The sequence below is a fragment of the Triticum aestivum genome, chromosome 4B, assembly GCF_018294505.1.
Source record: "Triticum aestivum cultivar Chinese Spring chromosome 4B, IWGSC CS RefSeq v2.1, whole genome shotgun sequence".
NCBI lineage: Eukaryota > Viridiplantae > Streptophyta > Magnoliopsida > Poales > Poaceae > Triticum > Triticum aestivum.
Window position 1 is genome coordinate 574,681,362 of NC_057804.1, and position 17,376 is coordinate 574,698,737.

At 47.0% G+C, this 17,376-nt stretch overlaps 2 protein-coding genes across 19 annotated transcripts; one reads left to right on the forward strand and one right to left on the reverse strand.

The window, feature by feature from the left end:
• Positions 1-1,756: 1,756 nt before the first annotated feature.
• LOC123093340 (uncharacterized) lies at positions 1,757-2,729 on the forward strand. Its single transcript, XM_044515276.1, has one exon. The coding sequence runs from the start codon at positions 2,106-2,108 to the stop codon at positions 2,304-2,306; it is 201 nt and encodes a 66-aa protein (XP_044371211.1). The 5' UTR covers positions 1,757-2,105; the 3' UTR covers positions 2,307-2,729.
• Positions 2,730-10,683: 7,954 nt separating this feature from the next.
• Positions 10,684-15,732, reverse strand: LOC123093341 (uncharacterized). Of its 18 annotated transcripts, none has more exons than XR_006445293.1 (6): positions 15,264-15,732; positions 14,866-15,141; positions 13,864-14,150; positions 13,425-13,554; positions 10,966-12,924; positions 10,684-10,877 (listed from the first exon to the last, which is right to left on the reverse strand). XR_006445293.1 is itself a non-coding variant. In XM_044515283.1 (6 exons), the coding sequence occupies exons 4-6, from the start codon at positions 12,904-12,906 to the stop codon at positions 10,811-10,813; spliced, it is 402 nt and encodes a 133-aa protein (XP_044371218.1). In that variant the 5' UTR covers positions 12,907-12,924; positions 13,828-14,136; positions 14,866-15,141; positions 15,264-15,732; the 3' UTR covers positions 10,684-10,810. The 18 variants fall into 18 exon arrangements, 9 of the variants coding, with proteins under 9 accessions (XP_044371218.1, XP_044371221.1, XP_044371220.1 ...); XR_006445290.1 differs by having other exon boundaries at positions 13,864-13,888; positions 14,034-15,141; XR_006445287.1 differs by having other exon boundaries at positions 13,864-13,888; positions 13,962-15,141.
• Between the last annotated feature and the right edge of the window lie 1,644 nt (positions 15,733-17,376).

The window sequence follows — 17,376 nt, forward strand, 5'->3', positions numbered from 1 at the left end:
AAAAAAAACAGAAAACATGTTTTTTTCCCTTTCCGAAAGAGGCATGCCCGTGCCTCTCGCGAAAGCACAACCGTGCCTCTGGCGGAAGCAAAACCGTGTCTCTCGCGAAAGAAGAAAAAAAATAGAAAACACGTTTTTTTTTCTTTCCGAAAGAGGCACGCCCGTGCCTCTCGCGAAAGCACAACCGTGCCTCTAGCTGAAGCAAAACCGTGCTTCTCGCGAAAAAAAAATGCATTTTTTGCGCAAAAAAATTATTTTTTCGAAAAAAAATTTGGTCGAAAAGCTAGGGAAAACCGGTAGAAAACCAAAATGTCAAAAAAACCAAAAAAAACTTTTTAAAAAGCCGAAAACGCGTGCATAAAAATAAAAAAACAAAATTCGGAGGGAGTGCCCAGAGCGCGAAACGTGGCGAATGGCTGTGAGCGCGCCAAATGGTGCTTATCGTTGCGAGACTCCCGAAAGAGCGCTCGTTAATTAGTTGCTCCCCAAGCTTCCGGGCGGCGCGGGGAGCAGAACAAAGCGATTGATTACCCGTGCCGTGCCCGTGCGTGGTTGCCACACGAAAGCTCAGCTCAGGAGCGGCCGCTGCGCTAGACACGGGCCACTGCTTGAGGGAACCAACTGATGGTCTTGATCACCTAACTAAAAAAGTTGGGAGCACTACCCGATCGGTGACCCAGACCAGACCGGACCATCTGTGATCGATCTGTGTGCGCCAACCAACTTGTCCGTCGACCGCTCGAGCAACCACCCGCTAACCTAGACTGTTCCTTTCCGTTACCGTCCATGCGCCCGATAGCGCGCTCGTATCATACGCGATCAAACTAGTCCGCCATCAGCCATAGTAGCAGTGTTGTCGTCCAGCTCACAGGCGTTTAAAGAAGCAGCAGGCGTGGCGTATCTATTGCCGGCCCCTCCTGCGCCTGCTGCTTCCACGATCAGCTTCTTTCTTGGCGCCAGATCGGATCATGACAATCGTTGCGAGTATCCACCACTCATTCCCCCGGACCCGTAGAGAAAATTAGAGGTCCAGCGCGCCCCACACGACTGAGGTGGCAGCAATTGCCAATTGCTATGGACGAGGGCCTCCCTCCGTTCGCTTTCATGATTTGGTGTCCATCTCGTACCGTACGTACCACAGGCAAGGTCCCTCCACGAGAACCCAATTCTTTTTCTCGGTCTGCTTTGATTAGTCAGTCTACTCTTGGGGTCAGGTAGAGAAATTCCACAGGACCCGCTGAGTGGTTACTATCTTGTTTGTTCCCCTAACCCTAAGCCTAGAAGAGATCGTTTCAACCTTCCTTTTTTAAGGGTCGTTTCAATCTTCGGTAACGGGCGGCCATTGGATGCCCATGTCACGGAACAGACACATAGGGATCACGGGATGTCACGCGGTACCGACCGCTCGGAAACTATAATCCAAACCCAGCTCGTAATCAAATTAGTACTACGTACTTGGCTTGCTTGCACACGTTACAAACGACCCGGTCCCATAAATTTACAGTAACCATGGCTTTCATCCACATATTTAACTGTTTTCGCATCTGAAAAACTGGAGCGGCACACGCAGCACAGCGGCAGCCCCCTCGCGCCGTGGCGAATGGCGGTACGTGCCGGCGCCGCGCACCGTATGCGTCCGTGCCGAGCCCGAGTCCCCCACGTCAAGCGGACTGTCACGTACCTACGCCGATCTTATCGAGTTATCCCCTCCGCCGCCGGGCTATAAATCCGAGCCCGAGAAGGACAAGGCTCGCTCACAAACCCAGCCAAAGCCGCCGCTTTCCGCTTCCCCACTCCGCACCGCACCGAATCGCCCTCCCCCCCTCCCCGTGGCCGCGAAGGCGAGGGCGCGCGCTCCACCAACCACCAACCCCCCACGCGCGCACCGCGAGGCCGAGACAGAGCGCGCGATCACCACCACAAGAGGAGCTCCCCGCACCACCACCACCTCACAGTCCGTCCATCCGTCCGTCCATATAACCCTCGCCTTCTTGGTACCGGCTGCTCGATCGACCGGGCAAGAAGAAGAAGCAAGAAGCATCAGGAGAGAGCGAGAGCTAGCTGGATCTGCTCGTGGCGGGGATCGAACAAGAGGAGCGCTGGCGATGCTGCAGCTGATGATGGCGCTGGCCTTCTCGGCGGCGCCGCTGACGCTCTACGTGCCGCCGGTGCGCAGCCTCAGCCTCTTCGTGGAGGCCATGGAGACGCTGTGCCGCGAGTGCGCGCCCTACTCCCAGGGCGCCGTCTCCCGCTTCCGCCTCGGCCTCTCCCGCATCTTCGCCGGCCTCGCGCGCGCCCTGCGCTAAGCCGGACGCGTCCGGCAAGCAGATCGATCCTTCTCCTTCTTCTTCTCGCCGTAGGTACACGTGCGCTACACCATGGACAGGGCCACGCCCCCTTGCGCAGCGAAGCGGCCGTGCTCGTCCTGGATCTTGATTACTTAGCTTCATATAGTACTACTAGTTGCTAGCTTTGTTCTCGTTTTGAGTAGCATTTAGATAAGGAAATGGGTAATAATCTCTGCCCGAAGAGGGCTTTTTTTGTGAGAGATCGTGAGAAGATACATACAGTGTTCTTATGTGGTGGGTGCGATGCGAGGCAGTCCATGAGAAAGTTTGTTGTCATCTGTACATAAATCATACTGCTTGCTACCAGTTGGGAAAGTTTGTGTGTTCTTGAGATGTTGATCGAACTGTTTTGAGTTGTAATGGAAGAGCTTGACTTGTTGATTCGGTCAGTGTCATATCTGTGTATCCGTATGCGCAAATCAGGTTCCGCAATTTCTGTTGGAGTGACGATGATGAAATGCCAACAACTCCCATCATCAAATTTCTTTTCTGTTCGTGCGCACTGCGGAGGAAATGCTAGTGTAACAACTCGTCCAATTTCTTTCTCGAGCGCACTGAGAATTTAGTGGCAATAGACAAAACGAGGAAGAGAAGATGGGGGGAACATGCCAGCACTTCCCGGCCTCCCTGCGACCGGTCGGTTTGCGGCGTTAGGTTTGGCGACTTGGCAGAACCGCGTTCTCTAATCTGCAGAACGATCGCGACCTCTCCCTCCCCGACGCGGTGATGGTTCAATCAAATCAAAATCAATGTCAATGTTAATACTAGTTGTAGTTTGTGCGGCCATTGTGCCTCGCACGCTCCGTTCACACACACGCAGGTGTCACAAAACTGTTCATGTCACATCCGGCCAGCTCGTGGCTCTGGCTGGCGTGCCAGTGTGCCGACACTTGTAACAAGCTCCGACGGCGTCACGGAGATCACGTCCACAGTAACTGTACTCAATATTTTGGAGGAGTGGATGTGGATCAGATCTTTCGGAAGGATAGGCGTTAGTTAGGCCGCACTAAAATATTACGCCCGCGGGGAACAAGGAGCATCGTACTTCATACGTGGTGCTATTTTATTTTCTACTATTTACATGTAAAACAACTGAGCTTGTCGACGTCAACAATGCTCTTGGCGCGTAAAGAAAACGCAGGGGATGGCGATGAGACGGCCTCAAGGTTCTAGAAGGGAGACGCCACCACCTAATCATTTTGTTACTCCGTCGCAGCAGCAGCAGCCAGAGGCCGGCGTGTGGCAGTTGTTTAACCTTACCTTCGGCATCGTTGCACGATTTCAACCGCATTTTCCGGTTGACCTGCGCTAGTGGCGCACGGAGCACGCGCCACTCCTGGCCCTGTATCTCTTGCAGCAGATCTGAGAGTCCATGTGGCCACAAGACGAACGGTAGCACGTCTCTCTCCATGCTTGATTAGTTAATAATCTTCTCTCCCTCCTCCACGGGGATGGCCTTCTTCTCTCCATGAGGATCTCACGTTCGTCGTCGTGTTCGTCGACGGCCACGTCCTGCAGGGACCGGCAAGGCGCCCTGTTGCGACCGCCCGCGTCTGAGGGGTGCTACAAGCCCATACCTCGTGCTGGAACGGCGGCGATGGGCGACACGAGATGCTGGAACCGGCTTGGCCGTGAGCTGCGACCGGCTACGGTTAGAGCTGCATCCCCGGTGAAGGGGCGGCCGACTGTCATCATGTTATGAAGGGCGGCGTGAGTGAGATGCTGGAACCGGCGTGGTCACGAGCAGCAACCGGGCACGGAGGAGGCTGGGACGACGCAGCAAACTGCGAGAGGCGCGGAGGTGTTTCGAGCTCACCGGCGGCGGGGGGGTGGGGCTCCTGCGAAGCGCGGTGCCGTGCACTAAAATTTTCATACTATTTTTTTTAACATGTGGTAAAAACAACTGAACTTTGTGGACGTCAACAATGCTCTTCGCGCGTAACACACAAGGGATGGCGATGAAACGACAGAAGTTTCTAGAAGGAAAACGCCACCTAACATTCGATAGCACCATCAGCGAGACGACGGCCTGTGCCAGTTGTTATTAACCTTTGGTATCAACATGCATGGCACCTTGCAGGGTTATATTTATCGAGTCTAAAAAAACAGTTATATTTGTCTTTGCTCGTTTTTCAACCGCAGTTTTCAGTTGACCTGCACTGGCGGCACATGGAGGAGCACATTTTTCAGTTGACCTGCACTAGCGGCACACGGAGGAGCACCACGTATGGAGTAATCCTCTTTGTGCTCATGTGTGGTGGAGCTTTTATTAGGGGCTGGCAGGTCTTTTGTTCCCTCTGCTAATTTTGTCTTGGGAATCCAAGAGTTCTTATATACCCCCTTCTGGTTTAGAGAGCTCAAATTTGAAATCTCATCAACCAAGGAAGATTTTGATGGATGACACGAGTTTTGTGGATACAAAACTGCCCAGTGAAATATCTCCCACATGTTCAACTCCCGAAGCAATAAGTGCATCACCCTCTCGCTTGTTGGACTTGCATGGTGCATGTAGAATTTGATGCATGCATGACCAATAATTCCTTCTCTCTAATCTCTTCGAATTAAATGTGGTATGAGACTCGAAGCACTTTAACTCAATTGGACTCAAAGTGAGCCTAATATAATGGAAATCTGAAAATTTTGAGATGAGCCATCTAAACAGGAAAGGAGGGAGTATCCCGCACGGATGGAGTAATACGCTGATGGCACGGTTCTTTTTGTGGAACATGACTTGGCAAAGGCCACTAATATGAAATTATTTTATGTGCTTTCGAGCAATTATCAGACCTTAAGATTAATTTTTGTAAGACTGAGTTTTTTTTTTTTGCTTCGGGGAGGCGAAGGAGTATGATCACTCTCAACTATTTCGGTTTCAATTAGGCACATAATCGTTTAGGTACGTAACTCTATGCATGTCAGGAAACTTAGTAATGGAGAATGAAAAATAATAGAGTTCAATCAATTAAGTAGCTGGAAAGGAAAACATATGTCTGTTGGAGGTCGGCTGGTTCTTCTCAATTCTGTCTTAACAAGTTTAGTAATGTTTATACTATCTTTTCTTGAGGTCCCAAAGGGAGTCCTAAAAATGGATTATTATAGATCTCGGTTATTTTGGCAAGGTGAAGGCCACATCAAAAAAATACTAATTAGCCAAATGGAACATTCCGTGCCAACCTAAGGACATAGGCGGCCTTGGTATTCTGAATATTGAAGTACAAAATAGGTGTTTCCTAACAACTTGCCGACTTGCTGACTCATGGGCTGCTTTTGGTACAATTCCTGAATCATCTGTAGTTTCAATATCAAAAGCTTGCAAGGTCAATATCAAAAGTTTTGGATCTCCTTCCTTCCTTATCACTTCTGATTTTCTACTAGTTGTTTGGGGGGTTTGGCTCCTCTGCAATTGGTACCTGTTTGAATCTTCATTGTCGTAAATCATATTCTCCACTAAACCTTGTCTTTTTTTTGTAATCTGTGATCATGTAGCAAAATCACTCTAGGAATTCTCTTGTTGCCTTGAGAACATGAATAGAATCAGACCACATGTCACGTACCTTAAGATTGATCAGCTTCTTTTTTGTTGCTAGGAGAAGGATGGTAAAAGTGAGTTCGAAAGGGAGATCGTCCACACCACTTGCAGATCAGCGGGAGGACGACAATTAGTACAGAAACAAGGCGAAGAGAGGTCTTTATGCCACCTAAACTTGCAGATCAGCGGGAGGAGGACAGTGATAGGGCAAAAGGGGATCTCTGCCCATAGATCAACATATACCTTGGTCAAGTTCTGGTTACAAGGAGGACGATCAAGGAGGATTGGGGAAGACGGGCGGGACGAAGGCATGGAGATCACTGTTTGGCGCCAACGCGAGTTCTGTTTGGCGCCAAGCAGGAGTAGGAGATTTTTCACCGGACAAATTGGGTGTTTATTTTTATTTTTTAAAAGAATTAAGTGAGGAAATTAGAGTAGTCAGATTGAAATTGATGGCTGATGTGGATGTCTAAAGCACCAGTAATAGTTCAACTCCAGAGGAGCTGAACCCCTCTTCTTAGCTCATTGATTGCTTGGTTATTAACTTATGATACATACCTATAATTCTATAGTGATAGCTATACTTTGAAGCAGTGGGATCCCCCAAAGCTGAATGCAGTGCAAACATAAATATTTATAATTCCGAAGTGACAGCTCGGTATTGCTTGAAATAAATATCATAGCCACAACTTAAATATTATTTTTATTTAGAGTTGGATGTAGATAACAGAGCACCAACACATCGGGAAAATAAAGAGAAGCAAGGACGCCGGTGTCTCCGACGTGGATCGGCGACCCTATCCCTACCAATCCCGACACGACCCAATCAACGTGGCAGCCAGTGCGCAATGGTCCTGCACACACACATCCTGCGACAAACCCAGACGCGATCAACAACGATGCGACACGAACTGACTCTGACACGCACACACTCGCTCATACCTGGGACTCAGCCATGGCGTGATTATTCTAGCACAGGGCACATGATGGTTTCATGTGACACCCCAAAATTTTGACCTTGTTTTATTAATTAAATTTTGCTAGGAAATTAAATTTTTTATTTTCTGGGCTCCCTTTTGATTTTTTGAACCATTTTTCTCTCTTGTTATTATGGAGTTTTCCCCAAAAAGAAAACCTTTCAAATATATTATTGGGCTTGTTTAACCTCTCAAGAAAAACTTTTTTTATTAGTAGAGCTAATTACATAATTAATTTGCTTGATCTTTATTTTCTTGAAAAATGGTTTTCCAAGGTTATATGGCCATATTTGAACTACAACCATTTGATAAATTCACTTAAAATTCCAATCAAAATTTGGAGATGTCAGGTGATGTTTTTGAATCACTTTTATGCAAAAATATCTTTTATTCATAAAATATTTTGAGCTTTACACCCAATTTTCTTCTTTGGTCCAGTGGGCAATTTTGCACTACAACCCATTTAAATATTTCTTTTTAGATTCCACCAAAATTATGGGATGTTAGTAGCAGCACATGTTTCAACTTTATGCAAAAACCCAGTGATGTTCTTTGAAACTTTTGAGTGAATCAACCTCATCTTCATTCTAGTCCAACATGATGGTTTGTACAACATCCATATTCTTGCTTGCTCTTTGGCCCTTGATTCTTTCCCCTGCTTGTAGACCACCCTACAAAAACCCTAAGTCCAGGAGCATGCAACTATTGGAATACTTTTGGTCCATGAGATGATGCCATTTATCTCTTGTCCAGAATTGAAGTTCTGCAAAACTTGCACTAGCAAGTTTGTGCTTTTCACAAACTAACCTCACCACCCTCTTGTTCATCTAAAGAGACTAGGATCTGGAAGATTTGGCCACTCCAAGAAAAGCCTAGGTGCCTGTGGCATTTTGTCAAACACCTGGAGTGCATGGACATTATTGGCATGAGTTTTTGTTTGCATTATGAACTTGGTCTCCTGACCTAACCACCTTGTCCCTTGATCTCCCCTCTATCAATAACCTAGTCATGTTGCTTTCCAACCTCGCCCGAGCGCTCTGGAGTGCCATGGCATTTCGCCGAGCAGCTGGTGGGCGTGCACTGGGCGCGCCCAGAGCGCGCCAACTGCAGCCGCGCACCCAAGCAGCCGCGTCGCGCGTACTCCGTGCCCCTTGACACTTGGCCATCCGCAGCCAGCACGCCACGTATACTCCTGCACCGCAACGCCACCCCGACCACCCCTGGCACCCCACAATGCCACCGTCAGGTTGGCCGTGGCGGCTAGCTGACGGCCGCATTCAGGCCCCGGCCGTGTCGGCGCCGCCCGAGCCACCCCGGCTTGCCTCCTGCCCCTGGGAGCCGCGCAAGCTTATCCCCTCGCTCGTCGGCTAGCTCTCGTCGCCTCCACGTCACCCTGCAAGCTACAGAACGTCGGTTCGCCGGCGACCTTATCCTCGGCTGCGGAACCGCCATGGCCACACTATATAAGAAGCACCCGAGCTCGTCCAGGCCTCACGTAGCCTCTCTCACTCCCTCACCGACCCACCCATAGCAGTAGGAAGACCAGGGAAGTCGTCTTCTTCCTCTCCGGAAACTCCTGTCGCCGCCACTGCCCCGGCCATTCCGGCGCCACCAGGACCTCCCCCTCTCCACTCTCTTCACCAGGAGATCTCCCTCCCTCTCGTGAGTGCACCCCACGCTCAATTTTGGTCGGGAACCACCATAGCCCCGGCCCCCAAATCCAATCGAGGCCGCCATCTGCCGCGAGGCTCGTCGCCGACGACTCCCTCCATCCCCTTTACTCCCTCGACCACCGAAAGAACCGCCCCAGTCTTGCGGATCCATCCCCACCCTCGGGGGCCCGCGAGGAGCCGCCTAACGCCGGCGACAATCGCTGGAGCCCCCGCCTATGTTCGGCCAGAGGAAGAAGAGGGGAGGGGACTGGTCAAACCTGACCAGTGGGGCCCCTGGACCCACTGTCAGCGACCCAGCCCGCCTCCACACGTGTTTAAGTGAAGGCGTATAACTCCCCAGTACGTTTCCCCTACACCGAAAATGTATTCCGTCTGAAGCGTTTTCTTTTATATCTTAAAAAAAAACAGATTTTTACCAGGACTTTGACTGGCTATAACTTTTTTAATATAACTCCAAATGAATTGATTCTTTTTCCTACATCTCTCAAATTTTGTCTAGTTTATTTTAAGATTTATTTGAAAAATTTTCAAACAACTTTTTTGTGCTGTTTTGAAATTGTGTGTTGATTCCAATATTTTCAAAATAGGATTTTGGAGAGAGGAGAAAACTTTCAAAGTTTTGGAATGCACCCTGACTCTCCACACCTTGAAGGCAAGCATTCTGAACCCTGGCATAATATTTTGCATGCATCATTTGACACGATTATGACATCACTTCAATACGTGGAACTCATTATTTTATGTGTTGATGTGATCGTTTGCATGAATGCTTATTGGAAATTTCCCTGCTGTTGGAAATGGACATGCTTGTGATGATGATCATCCTCGTATGCCTTCCGTGCCTACCAGAAGGAAAACGGGAAAGTCTCTGTCTTGGGTAGACCCGAGCTTGTCCCTAGTTCCTCGTCGAGACGAGTGTGTCCGGCATGGCATGAGGGGTATGATGAGTGGTGACTCTGTCTGTTGGATGAAATATATTCGTTATGCTAATCATGCAGGGAATACTTAAAACCTCCTGAGTCGACCATAGATTGAGTCTTGTTCCAGTAACCCCATACTTGTTTCGTACTACCACTCGTCTCTACAACAAGTAAAGTACGGTTCAGTAAGTTGTCAACCTCTTTCTAGCACACACCGTATAGAGAGGCCATGGTGGAAGATACCGGTTGTAGATGGTAGGCAGGCCACCTGGTCCGGGGGCATGTGTGTTTCCGGTTGAGACCGAGAGGGGAGGCCACCCCTTAGAGCGCGCAATATAAATTTGATCCCATGCTACGCGAGGTTGTAGCCTCCCCACTTAGAGTTTTGCTTGGCAGGTGTCGTGGGTGATTCCAGACACATGTGAGTTAAGCTGATGTGTGCAAGTTAGGTGTGTTTCCAACTAAAAGGCCGTAGACGGAATTAGTCCCGATGGACTAAAGGAATCCGTTACTCGTGGGCGTGGGTAAAGAGTACACCTTCTGCAGAGATTAAACCTATTCGAATAGCCGTGTCCATGGTTAAGGATTACAGTCTGGGATGGGTCAAGTGTCGGTCTTAGTGTCGGTCTTCGGAGGAGAAACTGTTAAACCAGAACATGGATTGTGACTTGTGACTTATGATGATTATGATTATTTTTGTTATGGACTAACCCCTTTATATTATTTGAAATATTGAGTATCCTTGGGATGGTTTTACCTCCTGGATATTCACTATATTTATTTACTTTATAAGCCCTTTATGTGGTGTCGCTCAGACGCCCGACTGTGACATGCTTGTTATTTATTTTATAAGCCCTTTATGTGATGTCGCTCAGATGCCCGACTGTGGCATGCTTGTTATTTAAGCCCTTTATGTGGTGTCGCTCAGACGCCCGACTGTGGCATGCTTGTTATTTATTTTATAAGCCCTTTATGTGGTGCCGCTCAGACGCCCGACTGTGGCATGCTTGTTATTTAAGCCCTTTACTAGATGACTCATTGCGCCAATGGCGCAAAGGCCGAGAGGGAGTCAAGTATTGTGAGAATATTTAGACACCCAAGTCGAAAACCAAATGTGGCCAACACTCCCGCATCCTCTGCTTGGAAGCCGCCTTTTCTCACCGGATCTAACATAGATACATGATTTTTCAAGAGCAAATTTTAAAGAAAATATAAAGCATGGAAGGCTTTAAGTTGTACTATTGAGACCATACCACCATATCTTCATTTAGTTTCTTTAGAAATCTAAAGGTCTAAGAGGATGGTACATGTGAGAAGCTGTGAATCCACAACAAAAAACTAAACTAACTTTCAAACAAATATTTCAAGTTTGGAAGCCACAAAGAAGCAGCCCAGATCTCCCATTGTAGTGGAGGTACATGTCCTTAATCCTGCATCCACAGCCAATAATTTTTCAACACCTAAATCCACGAAATCCAACCGAAGGAAATAATGGCAGAAACATGCGCCATGGCTTACATCTCCGAGAAGGACTTCTTGGCATTCTTATGTAGGTTGGACACAACAATCCTTGCCGCGAGCTGCAGAAGAACCACACAGGCACCTTCCTTCACCTTGCCCTTGGGGAGGAGGGGGGCAACACTTGCAGCGCTGTGACAAGGCTTTGCGAACGCCGCCTGCGAGAGCGCGCAGCAGAGGGCGTCGAGAGTGGAAGCTGCCTCCGCCTTGGCGAGAGAGTAGTGGCCACGCGACTCGAGGCAACACACGAAGCGGTCGCGCTGGAGCAGCACGCTGTGCACAGATGTGTAGGCAAGTAACAAAGATTGGTCAAAGGAAAACAAATTATCCAAAAGAAGAAAGGTTTTATATATTTTCAACGTACCCAGCCATAAAATCAGATGTTTCTTGATTAACAAAATGAACACAGAATTAAGCGGGCATAGGAGGTATACAATCATGTACTGACAAAAATCAGAGGGGTTAGATTACGTTGAAATGAGATAAATCATCAAGGTTCCAATGACAGAAATCGTTGGGCCCGATGCACTGATTAATGTTACAGCACACAGGCAAGCTAGACATCTTCGTCTGGAGCGAATACTTTCTTCTTCCTATATATATCGAAGGTGTCTGAAAGTATGAAGACTGGAATCAAAAAATAACAGGGGACAAACCATAAGTAAGCACTCATTGCAATATACCTGATCAATCAGTATTAGGTTGTTAAACAAGGGCAGGCAAAAAGAAATGAAGAATAATTTGATAATTAATGTAGCCTTACTATACCGGCCATTGAAACGAATCACTAACCAAGATCTTTAATTTTTTGATGAATTCTTGTTGGGTTCTAAAGAAGGGTGAAAGGAACCTTAGCAGAAGACGATGCCTATCCATTGGTTTTACGACTTCCGTCAAACTACATTAGCATGATATCTATGTGAGGTTCACGCATTCAAAAATATGGCCGGCTATAATTCTATGGTCTGTAATTCTACAAAACCAGATAAATGTTTTGGAATGGCTAAAGATAACAAGAAAAACAAAATTAGTAACTTTCGGCCAACAAAGCAGAAGTCTAGGATTACTGGTTTGGTGTCAGCCTATTTCTTAAAGCACAAAGTAGCATGGCAAGACAACCTTTCTTTGAGCAAAGTGAGCATAACAGCTACCCATTAAATGCAGTTATGAAGGAAAATTGGCAACCTAACTATAATTGCATAACAACTTATTTTCCAGCAGAAACTACATCATTTCATAGGCCAACCTGGAAGCAAGGATTCACCTTAAATGAAGAAGGAAGCCGAACACACCCACATTATAGCAGCAACAAGAGAATTTCCAAGAATTTATAGACTACAAAAACTCACAGAAACTCCACTATGTGGGACAAACTCACAATTGGCGAGGTTGGTGAGCAATTGCATAGGGACACGGTTAAGCATGCAAACTCAAGAACCTGATTCTAAAAATTGGCAAGCGTGAGATATTACAATTGGCGAGTGTGAAATATTAGATGCTAAGCAGGCAAATTCAAGAAGATGATTCTAACAACTACCTCTAGGAAAGTAGTCTAGAATTCATGTAACATGTGGTGTTCTCTGAATAACTGAGAAAATCAGAGGAAACAATAGAAGACGGTAAGAAATAATTTTATATTGCATAATAAGAATAATTAATGAAGCATTGGGGCATAAGAATACATAAATGACTCCATGGTCATCTCTTTAGCAAGATCTGCACTTCAATCCAAAAGTAAGAGATGCATGTTGCTGATCACTTGCTAAACGATGAAACATTCATGCGGACATTATCACTCACTAACTGGTAAACTGGCACACAAAATACACATGCACGAGGTAATGGCTCTATGGGCGTCAAAAACATCACCGATTCATACCTGCACACGAATTGATGAACAAAGGTGAGGACACGCGTAGCTGGCAAGGCAGGAGGAAGCATTGGCAGGTAAGGAAAGAACTGCAACCAAGGGAACAGTAGAGAACATCAGTGGAAGGCACAACAATGGAAGAAATTGAATAAGCTAATTTTTTTAGTGTTCAGAAGTACTGTACAAAATAACCAAATGCCACCACTAATTCTTTAGCATGTACCATAATCAAGCGTCATTGGAAATTTTATTTAGTAGGGAATCTAAAAGGAGAGAGATAAATATGCTAATTGACATGGAACATCCTACTGTGCTTGTTTGCATTCTCAAATCACCGTGTTGATGTTAAATTTATTCCTGAAGATAGAACTAAGGCATCGCAAAATATTTGAATGACTGGAGCGTAAAGGAATCTGGGAAGCTACATCAGTGTTCAGGTTCACTCATGAACGAAATGATATCACCCCCTACCAAATCCAGCAATAAGATCAGTGCGGATGCACTAAACGCCAGAATCCGATCCTAGCCAAGCATAAATTTGCCATTCAACAAGAGAAAATTGAAATTATGGGCTGGAGGAAGTACACACTGGGATGGTACTTCTCGACCAGCAGCATCACCATGCCATCCCCAGCTTATGCATTTTTTTACAACGTCATCTTCAAATAGTGGCTAGCATGTGCAGTTTGGCAGGGAATGAATAGTCTGCATGTGGTGATCTGCACATATTATGAACATACATACTAAGGCTTTAGTTCAAATAAATTAGTCCTATTGAATTAGTAATGTACTGTGCTGATTATTAGTCCGACCATGCAAGTATAAGAAAATCAATACAGTAGTGCAAGGTCATACAAGAAAACCGGTCCTAGAAAGCTAATTCTTTTAGTGTTCAGAATTTATCATCTCAAATTTGTTAGAACCACACAGGCCAAATTTTTTTTTGCAAATACAATATATGCAGAACTTGGTTCTGTTTACAGTACACATGCCTGAAAGCTTAGTTGCTTCAGTTCTCTGAGAATTACCTAGTCAGTCAGGCACAATTACAGCCTGTAAAAGCAACAAATAATGAAAAAAGTTAGATAAGTAAATCACAAGCCACAACAGAGTTGTAAATGTTTACTTCATCAAAAGGTTGGCCAGTAGATGTAAGGTTAGATCCACATGGATAAAACGTAGAAAAATAATACTCCACCGGCGGCATCATGGCCATGGCCTCGAGCGGTGGTAGGAGTGACGCAGAGGGGGATGGAGTGGAGGCGCTATGGGCAGGCCGACACCGACCTGGTCACTTGAATCTGAAGCAAGATGACTATTTTGTATTGTTAATGAAAAAATTGAATACTGAAATGTATCAAGAATTAGAGAATGTACTGCATGAATCAAGCTTTTGACCCAGAAAATAAAACCATACAATTCTGTGCTAACCTTTAGTTCTACAAAATTAACATATACTGAGATCTGTTCAAGCTCCTTCTTAAAAAATAGCTATATTAGACGGTTCCCAAATTCAACAAAAGGTGGGTTCACCCATGCGTACTATCAAAGACCTGACCACTTGACTTTAAAGCAAGATGACAGTTTTATGTACGACCAAACAAGGGCGCAGGTGACAAGATCTCTGCAAAAATCAAGCCATTCAAATGCACTTGAGATCAAAATACATCATGCACAGACAAATGGTATTAGCTACGCTGTCGTTATTCTATTTTGTTTCTTGAGCAGCGACTCAATTAATATTCTCACTGATCCAGTTTACTCAAGAACTTCTGAACCAGTTGCAGGACTCCTATGGACTAAGGTACTCTAGCTGCTTGCATCTTTCAGAGGATCTAATTAGAACCAATTCTATGGGTGGTTTATCTTTTTAGAACTATTAGTATTCACTCAGTGGAGAAGTGCAAGCAGGAGCTGACTTCAGTTGGAATAAGTGTGCTAGAAAATGTGGCCAATAGATTGTACGTCGGCAAAGTACGAACTGAAACACTTGAGGATCCCAGTGTTAAAAGTGGATGTTAAATTCAGACCTTATCAATGTAGGGTGTGAATCCCAAACACTAAACGCGATCTGCAGGCATAAAAAGAAACAAATAATCTTTAGATTCTCCCCTGCAGAATAGTAGAATAATAACATTTTGATTCCTGGACAACTCCTTCCTCCAAATCACATTCAGTTGACCCTTCTCCACTCTCAAATCCTCCTTCTGGGGCTGAAGATTTGGAGGGCCGCAACTCAGTTCTCAAACAGATAATAGAGCATGTAGAAACCAATCCGATCCAATCCTCCTGCAGCAGAGAGGGAGCTGCACGAGCGCGAACACGAACAGAGCACAACAACCATCCGCTTGTGTGAGAAAGCTGAATCAAAGGACCAAATCGAATAGAGACAGACACATGGAGGAGGTGAAGAGGGACGAGAGGGCACCTTGATGAGCTCCATGGCGTCAGCATCCCGAGAAGAAGCACACAGACGAGGGACGGCCGGTGGGCAGAGTGACCGCTCACGGACGGGAAGCTCGGGCGCGGGCTCGGCGGCCTCGCGGCGCCGGCGGGGGGAGGAAGTGGCAGCTGACGCCGACCATCGTCGTGGCTCTCCCTGCCGGCAGGCGCTCGCTTCTCCCCACCGCTTCCCACTGCCCACCCCGTCGTGGCTCTCCCTGCCGGCTGCCGCTCGCTTCTCCCCACCGCTTCCCACTGTCCACCCCTGCTCTCCATGGAGACGAGATGAGCCCCATCTGGACCAGGCGCCGTCGATGGAGGAGGGAGGTGGAGGGGCTACGCCGAGGGAGAGGAAGAGGAAGAGGAAGAGAAGGAGGCGGCCGGAGGAAGCGAGCACTCGAGACCTTATCCCTTCCCTCGTAGCTACAGTAACGCAGACGAATAAAAGGAGATGTGGCCACGGCCGCTAGTTGGGCACACTTGCTCATCCTTTATATGTTCAATGTGGTGTCGCTCACACGCCCGAATGTGGCATGTTTGTTATTTATTTTACAAGCCCTTTATGTGGCGTCGCACAGACGCCCGACTGTGGCATGCTTGTCATTTATTTATCATATAAGCCCTTTATGTGATGTCGCTTAGACGCCCGACTGAGGCATGCTTCATATCATGGCCCTTTCGAGGCGTCGCTACAGACACCTGATCGGTGCATGTTATTTCTACCCCAGCATTGCATATCCATGTTGCATATAAATAACCTGCTTGCATGCATCAGAGATATTTTATTTTATGACTGACGATGTGATCATAGAATGTTTCAGCGCACGATTATCATTTATATTATACCCGTGTTCATAATGTTTGCGAGTACATTCAAAGTACTCACTGGCTTGTCCCTGGCTATTGTCTTGGCCAGATTTCTTGCATGGAGAGGAGCGTTGCGATGACAGCCCCGGAACCTAAGCAATGGTGATAGCAGCCTCGCGAAGATAGGAGTTAACCTGGTTAGCTGTTCCTGTGGGAAATGGAGTTCCACGGACACTGATGATCCACAAACCGCTCCCGCCATCAACCACTAGAAACCATTTGTTGTACTCCTAGGCCAGAATGGTCTTGTACTACATATTTTATGTATTTTTGCTTGGAATTTCTGTATCAAGTTGGTGCCTCATCAGCTAACAGTAATCCTGGGGCTGGTGAGCACAAGGGTCATTTTCTGGAAATTATATCCCGAAAATCCGGTCGCGACATTTCAGTCGAGCATCAACATCCTTTGGCCGCTGGCTGGCTAGCAGCACGTGGGCCAGCAGGGGCACAAGGGTTCGCCATCGGCATCCGTCAGGACGGCGGTGGTTCCGGGCTGCTCTTGTGGTCCGACGACGACCCTTGCGTCTACCAGGAGGCCTGATTTCGCGGAGAGATTGTTGTGCTCTGCGAGCAGCCGTCGAGCGTCCTGGTGATGCGGAGATGCATCGGCGGCGGCCGTCAGGTGCCCTAGGGCCAGGACCAGCAGGAACACGGCGGCCGTCGTCTTGAGAGCGGATGTAGAAGCCATGGCTGCTGCTAGCTAGCCTGAGATCGGCAGGAGGTCAGGCTATAGATATAGGTGGCTAGATATGGCGATCGGAGATGAGAGGTATGACTAAATGGTATAACTGTTTGTATAGAGACATAATGCACTAGGTGGACAAAAAGGCCATCGTTTTAAAATAAATCTGCACTCACGGAATGACACGAAATGACACATACAATATTGGTGTGTGCAACAGCCAAGGTCGGCCGAGATCAACCTGTCTGCTTCTCCAAAGTTGAGACCAGGAACATTATCAAGGATATGCCCTCAGAAAAATCGCCAGGCCCAGGTGGCTTTACTGGCCTTTTATACAAAAAAATAATCAGTACGTGCTACTACTCCTGGTCTGGTATCTCTTACTGCAGAAAGAATCCAGGTGGCGACATGACGAACGGTACCACGTCTCTCTCCATGTGCTACATGCTTACAATTTGTTAATCTCTCTCACAGCTGCCCACACATGCCTTCATTCTAGTACAATCTAGCACGCAGCCAGTTTAGATTCCAGAATGCTGCCATGCAAAAA